Genomic DNA, 12,862 nt, shown 5'->3' on the forward strand with positions numbered 1-12,862 from the left:
AAAGGAGGCCTACAAGACCTCCAACGGTCAGACTCTGAGACAAAAGCCCAGGTACAATTCTCCGTGACCTTGGAGGAGGACTCAGTGCCCCGGGGGTGGGGGGCACTGAACCAGAAAGACAGAACTGACAATTCAACTTCATCAAAAGTCCGAACTGCCATGCGTCAAAGGACCCATCAAGAGAGGGAAAAGACGGCCCTGGAATGGGAGAAAATCGCTGCAGGTCATGACCTGACAAGGGACTTGTATTCATAACATATAAAGAACTCCTACACAGCTCAGCAATGAAAAGTCCAACACCGCAACTTAAAAATGAGCAAAGGATCTGAAAGACACATAACCCAAGAGGCTTTCCAAATGGCCACTAAGCACATGAAAAGGTGCTGGGCAGTTTCAGTCGCCGGGGCAAGTGGCACCGAGGTGCCAAGTCACAGCCGCAAGCACGGCTGGGTGAATAAGACTGGAGCACAAGCGGGGCTGATGAGGCCGTGAGGCTGGCGCCCTCCTGTGCTGTGGGTGGGGACACTGAGTGGTGTGGCCTCTCTGGAAAAGTCCCACAGTCCCTCAGACTGAGTCACCATATGACCCAGCGATGCCCCGCTTCGGTATTTCCCGAGAGAGGGAAACCTACGTGCACGTGGACCTTGTATGTTGACCTTGTATGACCTGGAATGTTCACAGCAGTCACACAGACTGAGCTGCGGGAACAACGCCCGACAGCTGACGGACACATTCACAAAACATGACCCAGCCGTACGGGGAGTGTCACTCAGCCGCAAAAAGGAGCAAAGCACCAAGAGGTGCCACAGCATGACGAGCCTTGAAAACACCAGCCTAAGCGTGAGAAGCAGGCACAGAAGGCCACACGGTGTGTGATTTCAACTACTCCAACTACACGAAATGCCCAGAAGGGGCAAATCTGCAGATACAGAAGATAGGTTCATGGTTGCCAGGGGCCAGGAGGGATGGAGAGATTGGGCAGGACAACGAAGGGTCCAGGGCCTCTTTGGGGGTGACAAAAACGTTCTGGCGAAGAGCCATAACAGACACCCAACCTTGGAATATACTGAATGCCACTGGAGGATACACTTTAAATGGTGAGTTAAATGATACAGGCTGTTTTAAAAAAAAAAAAAAAGGCAGCTGTGGGGGTGGCGGGAAGGGTGCTGCACCTCGGGCCGGGGTAAGACAGAGCGGCCCCCCTCTCTGTGCCCAGACCCTGCGCCATCCGCAAGGACCAGCAAGAACCAGGCTACTACTGCTCGGCAGGGCCAGCCGGGGTCGTGACCATGACTCTCATCAGGAGAGAGACGGTATTGCATGCAGAAATATTTACGGGGGCAGGCTCTCTACCTTTATATCCTCTGAAGAACTGAAGGAGGCCAATCCAAAAGGAAGTGAAAAGCAAACAGCAAGCAAGCAGGAAAAGCTTTGGGGAGAAAGCATCTGACAACTCGAAAGACCTCGTTCTCAGCTCTTTGGGGGGCAGGGGGCAGGAGGGACCACAGTCTCCACGAACGTTCCTTTCCGCCTCTCTAAACCTGCCCTGGAGGAACCCCCGAGATGAAACATGATGCCCGACCAACCAGTAAATGCGGGAGCAAGTCAGGAATGAGACTCCGGGCTGGAGCACAGGCAGGTGTTGGGTCTCGTGAGGGAGAGCCCAGGTACCTGGATTCTGTTGAATATGGTCAGCTTGGACTTGGAGTCCTGGGGTGGCTCTGCTGGGGGCCCGGCCGAGGAGAAGGAGGCCATGGCTACCTGGCTCGGGGAGGCTGTGCAGCACATATCCATTTTCACCTTCTCCTTCCGGAAGCCTGAGAAGCGCTGGGACCTGGGGTTGCCGGAGAAGAGCCTGTAGCCTCCGCCCCGGGCGCAGGCCTGGCTCTTTTCCCCTTTTGTGGCCCCTAATGACGTGCTGTTCTCTGCCTGGGCCTGCTTCCCTGGGAGCGGGGCTCCGAGGGGTTCCTCCCCACCTAACTGGGTCTGCCGTGTGCCCCCAGGGGTGAAGATGTCCCCCAGGTCCAAGGTCCCTTTTGTGGATCTCAGCTGCTTGGCCAGAGAGGAGATGTCTGGATTGCCGGGGGTGTCCAACGATGAGGCCGTGAGGGACGGTGGAGCGATGGCCCCTTTGGGTCCTCCCTTTGAGTCCCGTCTGGTGCTGGCTGGGGAGGCCTCCCTGGGGAACACAGGCGTGATTTTCCTCCTGCGGGCTGGGGACCCCTCTGGCTCCGGGTTTCCGGGGCCAGCATGGAGAGAGTCGACGGGGGGTGCCAGCGGCGTTGGCTGCTGCGGCCAGGGCCCCGGCAGGGGCTTTAGGGCGGCCTGCTTGCCCTCGGACCCAGGGAGCTGGGAGAAGATCCGCTGGGACTTGGCAATCATCTGGAACACCTGCATCTGCTCGTGGCTCACCAGAGACTCCTGGGACTTCAGGAACAGCTGCCGGAAGAGAGGCGTGCCGTCCGACGGGAGCCCACTCGGCTTCTGGGCATCCTGAAGGCCCGGCTCCCCGGGGTTTTGCCACGAGAAGGAGTCACAGTCAAACTTGCTCTTCTTGGAAACCCAGGTGTCGTCTTCCCCGCCGGCGTATCGGGGATCACCGGAGGCCTCCCCAGGCGCCTTCAAGAGTGTGGCAGGGAAGGGCAATGTGTCCTCAAGATTGACGGTCCCTGGGCTGGGCGAGGGTTCCCCTGTGGGGGAGATGCTGCTAGGCCCCGGGCCTGACTCGCCACCCTCCCGGGACGGCATCGACGGGGTCTTGTGGACCATGAACACGTTGTTCCCTTTGCTCTTGGCGCAGCCAGGCAGGTTCCGGAGCCACTGGAAGTTGTGGCCAGCTGGCTGGGAACTGGCAGGGACAGTCTGGCCTCGGAAAAGAGGTAGGCAGGCAGGCAGGGGGCCACCCTCAGGCCAGCCCTCCAGGCTGGGCGGCAGTGGGAGCACCGGCTCGGACTCAGTGGAGTCGGAGCCGCCGTTTTCCACGCCTCTCGAGTGCACAGCCGTGAACATGGCAGCGGCAGGCTCCTTCCGCAGGGGGCGAGGCTCCTCCGGAACGTCCGTGCCCAGGTTCCCAGGAGCCGCAGGGATGCCTGCTGAGGTGCAGGAGGAGGCCCCGGAAGAGGGTGCACAGAGACAGGCCACAGTCCTGCCCTCTCCGCCGTCTGCGGGCCCTGCGGCGGCCGGGACTGGCGAGGGAATCTTCTGGTGGACGATGCTGCTGACGATGCAGCGCAGGAGGTCTCGGTTGGGCAAGAGGGAGCCGGGGGACCGGGCTTCCGGGGGTGCTGGGGTGCGCAGGCCAGCGGGCACAGGCTGGCTGGCTGCTTCATGGGCGTGCGGGGAGTCCCCGCAGGCCTCCTCTTCCGGGGGGGCTTCCTTCAGGATGCACAGGCCGTGCTGCACCTCGTAGTGGCGGCGCAGGGAGCGGTAGTCGCAGTAGCTCTTGCTGCAGCCCTGCTCCATGCACACGAACGGCTTGGTCTTCTGGTGGGTGAGCATGTGCCCGGTCCTGCAGCCACACGGTGGGGGGGGGGGCAGTGAGTCAGCGGCTGCCTCGGCTGCCGCTCCCCGGGGGCCCCAAGGGTGTCCCCAGGGGGCAGTGGTGCGGCCATATCAGAAGCTATACATGCTCTGCCCCCCGCCCCCATGAGGAGAGACCCAAGCGGCCACTGATGGCCAAATGCAAGGGGCACTCCTGTCCCTCACCCTTAAGCAGACTCTTCGTCGGAGGGGAAAAAAAAAATCAATGAAAGGCCGACTTGCGTTCCCCAAAGTGAGTTCCCAAGGAACACCAGTCCCCCAGAGTGGCTCCCTGAGGACGTGGGCTCAGCTGGCAAGCAAGTTTTGAACAAACACTATTTGCTCCTTGGAGGATCAGAGCAGCAAATTTGAAAGCCACACAGTAGGGAGACAAACCCCTCTTTCACCTCCTATGTCTCTCGGACTTATTTGTCCACAGAAGCGTTTATTCAAATAGCCTCTTGTAGCGTCCCTAAGGACTAAGGTTCTGCAGGATATGCTCAAGGAGATGCTTACTTCCCCACAACCCTTCCTTTAGCCCAAGAGTCATTGCTTTCTCCTAGCACTCCTCCAAGGAGACTGCTACCTGGAGCCTACGCCCCGGGGAAAAAAGATTACAGATGCCCCATCGGTAAAAACTTTCTAGCAATGTGCCTCCTGTAATTTCTACATTTACATCCTACTTCTGGCTATGTTAGCATATTACAAGCATGAACAAGTAAGTCAGTCAGTCCTGCCCTAGGTTCCCAACAGCCCTAACCTGGACAGTAACCGCATGGCACATAGGGTTATCTCTAGAAGCCCTCCTCCCGAAACCCTTCTGAGGGAAGCTGAAGAGAAGGAGTTTAGGAGCCTCCTAAAAATGCAAGGGCTTGCCATCTCCCACTGTCAAGTCTCTGGGTTTGAAAAAAGTCTGTCCTGTCTCGCTAGCAAGAAAGGCTCATCATTTCCAAGATACTGAGAACAAAGGAATTCTGGCTTCTAACTCTTACAAGAGGCTTTATTTTTTTTTAAATCAAGAGTTTGTTTGTTTGTTTGTTTGTTTTTAAAGGAGTAAGAAAAAACAATGCTCCATTGCCATATTCTAGAAACAGGCATTTCGGAATCTCTCATGCCCCTGAATTAGTCCCACACACATGCCTCATGAGACACAGATCTGTCCTCCTTGGACACCTGCTGGGGACTCCGAGCATTTCTCTATATAGTTCGCCCAATTCCCTGCATGACAAAATTGCCTTGGAGCGAACCCGTATATGTCTTGAAACCCACAAGGGTCCTGCCTGCAATCAAGGCAGCGGTTTCCATCCCGGTGGGAACATGCCGGCTGGGCGGAGGGACCTGTCCCAGGCTGTGTGGGCCCCACGTTCCACAGCGGGCAGTGTAAGAACAGAGGGGCGTCCGTGCACAGCTCCCAGCCATCCAGGGAGCTGGACGACTGGCTGGGGGGCCTGGTCTGGGGTAAGGGGGACCCAGGAGCAGCTCGCCCATTCCCCACCAGCCCCCTGACCACACTCCGACATACAGGTGGTCCTGGCGCTTGAAGGCCTTGCCACAGATCTTGCAGACATGCTTCCTCTCCTGGCTGTGCGTCAGGTAGTGCTTGCTCAGGGAGCTGGCGCTGCTGAAAACCTTCCCACAGAGGCTGCAGTCCAGGAGCGGGTTCTGGGGGGAAGCGTGCTGCCGCTTGCCTTTCCTGGCGCTCCCACAGGTGGCCCTGCCTCCATCATCAGCCTCCTTAGGTACCTTGAGGGCACCAAGCCCAAGGTCTAAACAGAGGGAGAGAGCACAGGTTATGGACATGTGGGGAAGTCAGAGGGCATGGGTAAGGCACTCAGTGAGTCTTGGGGCTGCAGCCTGCTGGGGCAGAGGGACCACGTCTGTGTCATCCAACTCCAGCAGCTTTGCGCACAGAGAGAAGGGGGAGGGGGAGAAGGGACCCCCGGGATGGCACTTGGAGGGATGGTGGCGGCGGAATCTGAAGCACTTCTGGGACAAGGTGACCAGGATTTATGGCTAGACCATCCGTGGTGCTCTCAGAAGGCCAAGCCAGAAAAATAGAGTCCAAGACCTCAGCAAAGCACAGATCCTTCCTGGCAGCCAATTCCACTTCTGGGATGTTAAGGGAACAAACATGGATTTGTACGAAAACGTAGCGGGCAAAGCAGTTAACAGCAGCACTGCCTTTCCTGTTAGAAACCTCCTAGCATTTGATGAAAGGGCAGGCAGGACGCTCTCAGTGGTCTAGGACACAGCATTTAAGATAAAACTGGGGGAAAATATCTGACGACATGAATGGATATTCACACTGTGCTACTCAGTGAGAGAAGAGCGACCCGTTACAGAACAGAAGGAGACAAAACAATTTGAATAGAAAACAAGCTGAAAGCATGGCATTGGCTGGGAGGACTCTGGGACACTTCTGTTTTCCTTTTCTCGTGTATCTGACTACATTTCTGTGTTTTCTGTATCCCTTTGGGTAAAATGTTTACAAACCATTCACCAGGACCCAAGAAGGGACAGGGAATGCTCAGGCGAGAGAGGGATGGGAGAGCATCTCAAGGGGCAGCATGTGGGGAGGAAAGAGCCTGCTTCTGTCCTGCTCCAAGGGACAGAGATTAGGTTTGGTTGTGCCCGACTGAACAGAAGCAGATTTCAAATCACCAGAAACACAGGTGTGATGGATGCAAGGACGCTGTGGGCTCCTGCCGTCTCCAGTGCCTGGAATTCCCTCCCAGCACACTCACGGGCACTTCCACAGTCATCTGGTGGACAGACCAACCGTGGGAGAAATCCCTGCTCTTTAGACTGGTCTTCATGATGGATCGGACTGCCTCATGAGATGGCAAGTTTAGAAACAATCTGAGGGGTTTGAAGAGACGGGAGGGTGGGAGGTTGGGGTACCAGGTGGTGGGTATTATAGAGGGCATGGATTGCATGGAGCACTGGGTGTGGTGAAAAAGTAATGAATACTGTTGTGCTGAAAATAAATTAAAAAAAAAAAAAAAAGAAACCGCCACTTCTCCTGAGAGCTGTTGGGGGCAGGAGCGAGCACAGCAGATGCAACCTGAGAGAGAGGGCAGGAAGGAGCCTGGATGACAGTCCCCCAGCTCTGTCCGGACTGTTTGTCCCGCAACATGCCTGCTCTCCTCCTCGTTGAGTAAGAAATTACTGCGGCAAGTGTTTGACTAATCCCAGCAGGTTAAATGCGGAAGAAAAGGATTCCTGTCAGAGAAGTCCTCAGCTCTGCCAAGCTACTGTAAAAATGCTTGTTACAGCAACTACGAACCCGGAAAACAAAACATCGTTTCAAAAAGTTGGCAAAGACACGGACAATCTGGTAGGGTCACTGGCCTGGGAAATGGCCGTATCTTCACAGAAGGCAGTGTTAGGAGAGTATTGGAAAACGGTGGACGTACGTTCTCTGATGGGCAGACCTACTTGGAGGAGTGGGCTCAGAGAACTCATCCAAAAGGAAGCGCAGCATGTGAAAAGTTGTTTACAGAAACACAAGTGGTCTAATGAGCAGGAGTGCGGTCAAGTACGATGGAGCAGTGTGTGATGACAAGGGAATACCTCACGTAAGAAAGCGAATATGGTCGGTTTGAAAAAACCTCTAATCGCATCACACCCTTGATGCCCCCATGCAAAGCTAGGCTTTTTCTGAGCTCCTTCACTTGTGTTTCCCAAAATCTACATGTGGGGGTCTGGCTAGGGAGTTTTCCTGATGGGACTTTTCTCTGTTTCCTAAGTTTTCTTTAATAACTGTGTGTTACTTTCCTGATTAAGACGACAAACCAAGTGTATGCATTTATATCGTCCTGAATGTAAGCTGGAGAAGTATAAGGAGACAGAACGTAATGATGGGCAATGGACTCCTCTTTAAATGCATCAGGAAAAGCTGAACTAGGTTAATGATTGGTAACACACTTTGCAGGGAGGGATGCGGAACCCCCTGAAAACCTGGCGAAGGCTGCCACTTCTCTGCCCAGCAAAATGCTCACATATTCACACTACAAGCATTCTTTAGGTGGTTTCTGTGGCCGGAGTCGAGAACCCTAATTCCTGCAGCACCCCCAGGCCTGGCCCTGTGCTTACAACACTGCACCTGTCCCATGATTCCAGGAGTCCACCTTGGCCATTGTTCCAACAAGGGGACAAGGCTGAGCCCTTGTCTACTGTGTCTTGTGTGGAGAGGGGCTTTGGGACTTTCTCACTTTGGCAAGTCCTCAGGACCTTCCCTGAGCTGCTACTGGAGCAGATGTTCACTGAATCCCTACTCAGCAGAGCCACCACAGACATGGCCTTCCATGCATGTGGTGTGAATGGAACCACCAAAGGGCTCTATCTAGCTCAGTCAACCCATCTGAGCAACTGACCAACGAGCCAGTGGAAGAGTTAGCAGAAACTGAATTTGGGGCACCTGGGTGGCTCAGTCACTTGAGCACCCGACTCCTGGTCTGGGCTTGGGTCTGGAACTCAGGGTTGTGAGATCGAGCCTCCGAGGTGGGCTTTGTGCTCAACGGGGAGTCGCCTGAGATTCTCTCTCTCCCTGCCCCTCCCCACGCATGCCCTCTCTCAAAGAAACAAATACATCTTTTTAAAAATTTTTGAAAATTGGATTTATCTTGTTGGGGAAGACTGAAAGCAAACCAAAAAACCTAAAAAATTGCACCAAGCCATTTAACTATTGCATCTGTTCTCTTTGTGCTCCTCTGCTGTTGGAGAGAAAGACTTGTCTGAGTCTGAGATGAGCTCTACTGACACTGATGGAAATGACTGCTATCTGTCTCGTGCTCTACAGTCTGTGCAGTGATTTTCCAGTCCTTTCTTTTCTTGCTTCTGACTGCTGATACTCTGCAGGGAAGCAGAGTGGACACTATCATCCCTCCACTTCACAGATGAGACACTGGGGCTGGGGAAGCTTAGCCAACCAAGTGACAGACGGGATCCCACGTCACACTGTAAACGTGAAAAGGGCCTCTGAGATGTAATCAGTGGGAAAATCTCCTGTGAACTCAAATGTCTGCCCACACAACACACAAGATCAGGACATCCACGAATGGCCCAGTTTCTCAACATTATTCCTCCAGATCAATGTTTAGTTCCTTGACTAGGAAGTTGGAAACAATTCCCAAGTTAAAAAAGAAACTGACTGTCCCCTGTTTCCTAGTCACCTGTGGAGGATACAAATTTTCGTATCCAATCCACGCAGAAGCAACCCCTAGCTGGCCACAGGAGCTTTCGCACAACCCTCGAGGCCCTCGGACCCAGGTAGACAGCCTCACCTTGTAAGGAAGCCTGAGATTCTGGGTCTGCGAACTCCTCCAGCAGCTTCACAGAGTCACTGTCCTTCCCTGAGTAGAGGGACAGGGTGTCTAAGTTGTCCTCCAGCACCTCACTGGTCATGTCGGGCGTTGGGAGGCTGGGGTCCAGGTCCAAACCACTCAGGCCAGCATAGAGCAGGTCTCGTGTGCTGGGACCCAGATCCCGGTTGAGGGTGTCGCTGCAATTGAGGCTCTCGGAAAATGAAGGGAGATGCATCTCTGGAGGGAGGGCACCCTCATCCCCGAAGCTGTACTGGTCCATGGCTCTCCACTGCCAGGTCTTGGCCAAGAGCTACTCTCCAGACAAGCAAGGCTGTGTAAGGAGTCAGGGAGTAAAAGCTCTTGGTGCTGTCTAATTCCTGAAAATGAATGAGGAGGAATCAAAATTATGAGATGGCAATGTAGCATGGCAGATGGAGCATGGACTTGGGAGTTCAAACAGACCTGTGTTTGGGTCTGTTCTCTGCCACTTAACAGCCATGGGAACTTGGGCACCAAGTTATCACTTAAGCTCCACGAGCCCCAGTTTCCTCATCTGTAAACTGGGCATAAGAGAAACTCCATCATAAGGTTATTGTAAGGAATAAATGGAAGGATTTCTGGCAACATGGTGGACAGAACTGACCTCTTTCTCCAGCTATAAACACAGAGAAATATGACAAAAGAAAAATTTTAATACGTAGCCAAGCTCAAGAGAGAGGCAAAACCCCATGTGCCAGCAACAGGGAGAAAATGCAAAGGAAACTCAGAGGTGTAGGCTCAAGTTAGCCAGAGGGCAAAGTCAGACTCTGATACTAAGCCTCTTGTCCAATATGGTGGCAACTGGTCATACAGGGTTGTGAAGTACGTGACATGGGACTGGCCCAAACTGAGACATGCCATGAGTCTAACCCACACACTGGATTTGGAAGACTTAGTATTTTTTTTTAAAGATTTTATTCATTTGACAGAGATCACAAGTAGGCAGAGAGGCAGGCAGAGAGAGAGGGGAAGCAGGCTCCCTGCTGAGCAGAGAGCCCGATGCAGGGCTAGATCCCAAGACCCTGAGACCATGACCCGAGCCAAAGGCAGAGGCCCAACCCTCTGAGCCACCCAGGTACCCCAAGACTTAGTATTTAAAAAAAAATAAGTTTAGTATGTTTTTATATTACTACATGTTAAAATGATAATATCTTGGATACAGCGGGTGAGATATGTTATAAGATGAATCTCATCTTCTTCTATTTAGTTTTTCAATGTGGATCCTAAAAAAAACTTTATATATATGATTCATATTATATCACTATTAAAGAGCATTATCCAGGGAGCTGGAACCCAGGGCCATAACTGACACAGGAGAAAAGGAAACAGGGTCCTGAGCTTGCAGGAAGTAGAGATCTGGGACCTTGGAAGAGCCCAGCCATGCATGGGAAAACTACACAATCAAAAAGAAAAACTCTGCACATGGGGCACCTGGGTAGCTCAGTTGGTTAAGCATCTGCTTTTGGCTTAGGCCATGATCCCAGGGTCCTGGGATCGAGTCCCATGTCAGGTATTCTGCTCAGCGTGCTTCTCCCTCTCAAATAAATAAATAAAATCTTAAAAAAATAAAATAAAAGAAGAAAAATCTGCACACAAGCCAGAGTGTACCCCCAAGAGTCAGGAAGAAAATGGGCAATGAGAGACAATAAAACCCAGCATGAGAAAAGAGTAAGTCAGTACAGGGCAAGACCAAACATTTTTAAAAAGAAACAAGTGAAACACTCATGAAGACATTTAAACCAAGAGCTCACTTAGAAGGGCTAAGCAGCAGAAGAAACAGGGCTGAAGAGAGAAATAATGAATCGACAGAGCAATCTGAGGAAGTACCCCCAGGATCCAGCAGAGAGAGAGAAAGAAATGGAAAACACAAATTGGAAGCTGAGAGAGTACAAACAGAGAAGCAAATGCAAAAGACTAACAGTGTCTGATAGGCGTCCCTCCCACAAAGAGGAGAGAACACAGAACACATGACATATATTTTTTAAAGATTTTGTATTTAAGTGATCTTTATACCCAGTGTGAGGCTTGAACTCACAACGAACATCTCCAGGATGAAGAGTGGCAGGCTCCACTGACTGAGCCAGCCAGGCGCCCCAGGAGAAATGACATCTTAAAGAGATATTGGCGGAGAAGTTTCCAGAATTGCAGGGACACCAGAATTAAGCTCATAATTCCTGAAGATAATTGGTTAATACCAAGTGGGGCAAAGACAAGCAGGATAAGTAAAAGTGAATTCACTCCTCAACCCACAACAGTAGAACTGCTGACCACTAAAGACAGAGAGAAAACCCTACAAAGGACCAGAAAGAAGAGGCAGACAGTCTACAAAGGGATGATGACTAGCCTGCTGGCAAACATCTCAAAAGAGCAAAGTCTAGGAGACCAGGAATAGCACTGCCAGCAGATGAAGGCAGGGTGAGAGCCAGCTCAGAACTCAACATGCAGGGAAACTAGTATTAAGAGTGTGCAACAAAGACGTTTTCAGACAAGGCATAAGAGGTTGCACATAGACCTTGGCTCAAAGGCTAATACAGGTTTTGAACCATTTGGGAAAGAAAAGACAAGGTTTAACTTTGTACTTTACCCATGCTAAAAAAAAAGATCCAAGTTTAACTACCAAAAGAAAAGGAATAAACTATGTAACATCTGAACTAGTAGAATTTAACCCACACCCAAAAAGAGAAAAAAGACTCAAATGACTAAAATTTGCAATTAAAGCAGAAACAAAACCAGAAAAGACTATAAAAGATTACTATGAACAACTGCATGCCAACAAAGAAGGTAACTTGGAGAAAAATGGACAGATTCTAAAAAGACACAAATTACCAAACTGACCCAAGAGGAAAGAGACTATCTGCATAGCCCTGTAAGAAGGAAAAAGATTAAGTTAGTAACTTAAAAACTTCCTACCCATGCCACCGCAGAAACAATGAAAAAAGTCAGATTTATTGGAACTCTGGAAAATAGCCAATGGTTTACTGCAAACAAACCAACCCTTAGCAAGACAAAGATGAATGAAACATGGTCCTGTGGCATTTTAACTTATTCCTGTCTCATCCCCCTTCCCCCACCCCCCACCAGCTGTGGTTTTGAAGGCAGAAGCCACATTCTGGTGTGGGATCCTAGTGCAGAAGGCAGCATAGATCTTGTTCTCACACCTGAGCTTGTCTGTCTTGACCTGTCAGATGGAGATCTAACACGGAGGTCTTGCCTTGATTTTACCTAACTTGGAATTTCTCAGGAGAGAACAGCCATGAGGATGGCATTTGTTGAAAATATTAAAGGTCACATTGTACACCCAAAATTAATATAAGTGTATATTAATTATACTTCAACAAAAAATGCTCAGAAAATAAAAAATAAAAACAATGCGGCAGATGCTGCAGCCCAGGGCAAAGGATATTAATCAGAGCCAAAAACAAATTTGCCACTGAAAGTCAGGGAGGAAGAGCTGGACAGTGAGAGGCTTTGAAGAGTCAGGGCTCTGAAAAGCTTCCATGCTGGCAGTTTCTTATAAAACTAAGCATGGGGGCGCCTGGGTGGCTCAGTGGGTTGGGCCACTGCCTTCGGCTCAGGTCATGATCTCAGGGTCCTGGGATCGAGTCCCGCATCGGGCTCTCTGCTCAGCAGGGGGCCTGCTTCCCTTCCTCTCTCTCTGCCTGCCTCTCTGCCTACTTGTGATCTCTCTCTGTCAAATAAATAAATAAAATTCTTAAAAAAAAAAAAAACAAAAAACAAAAAAAAAAACTAAGCATGGTTTCACTGTACAATCCAGTCATCACACTCCTCCGTAACTGCCTGTGAGCTGGAAACTTATGTCAACACAAAACCTGCACTCAAATGTTTATAGGAGCTTTATCTGTAACTGCAAACAACTAGAAGCAACCAAGATATCTCCCAATAGGAGAACGGATAACCAAACTCTGGCACCTGTGTACAATGGAATGTTATTTGGCAATAAAAACCAAGGAGCTAGGGGCACCTGGGTGGCTCAGTCA

At 51.2% G+C, this 12,862-nt stretch overlaps 1 protein-coding gene across 6 annotated transcripts in view; it reads right to left on the reverse strand.

Moving 5' to 3' along the window:
* The window catches only part of ZNF541 (zinc finger protein 541), a 42,543-nt gene that overhangs the window by 21,239 nt on the left and 8,442 nt on the right, over positions 1-12,862 (reverse strand). For all 6 annotated transcript variants that reach the window (XM_032326240.1, XM_032326243.1, XM_032326242.1 and 3 more), the window contains 3 exons: positions 8,805-9,202; positions 5,042-5,285; positions 1,672-3,508 (listed from right to left, as the gene is read on the reverse strand). In XM_032326240.1, coding sequence (XP_032182131.1) covers positions 1,672-3,508; positions 5,042-5,285; positions 8,805-9,105 — 2,382 coding nt within the window. In that variant the 5' untranslated portion in view covers positions 9,106-9,202. The remainder of the gene's footprint in view (positions 1-1,671; positions 3,509-5,041; positions 5,286-8,804; positions 9,203-12,862) is intronic.

The sequence above is a fragment of the Mustela erminea genome, chromosome 19 (assembly GCF_009829155.1).
Source record: "Mustela erminea isolate mMusErm1 chromosome 19, mMusErm1.Pri, whole genome shotgun sequence".
In the NCBI taxonomy this organism is placed as follows: domain Eukaryota; kingdom Metazoa; phylum Chordata; class Mammalia; order Carnivora; family Mustelidae; genus Mustela; species Mustela erminea.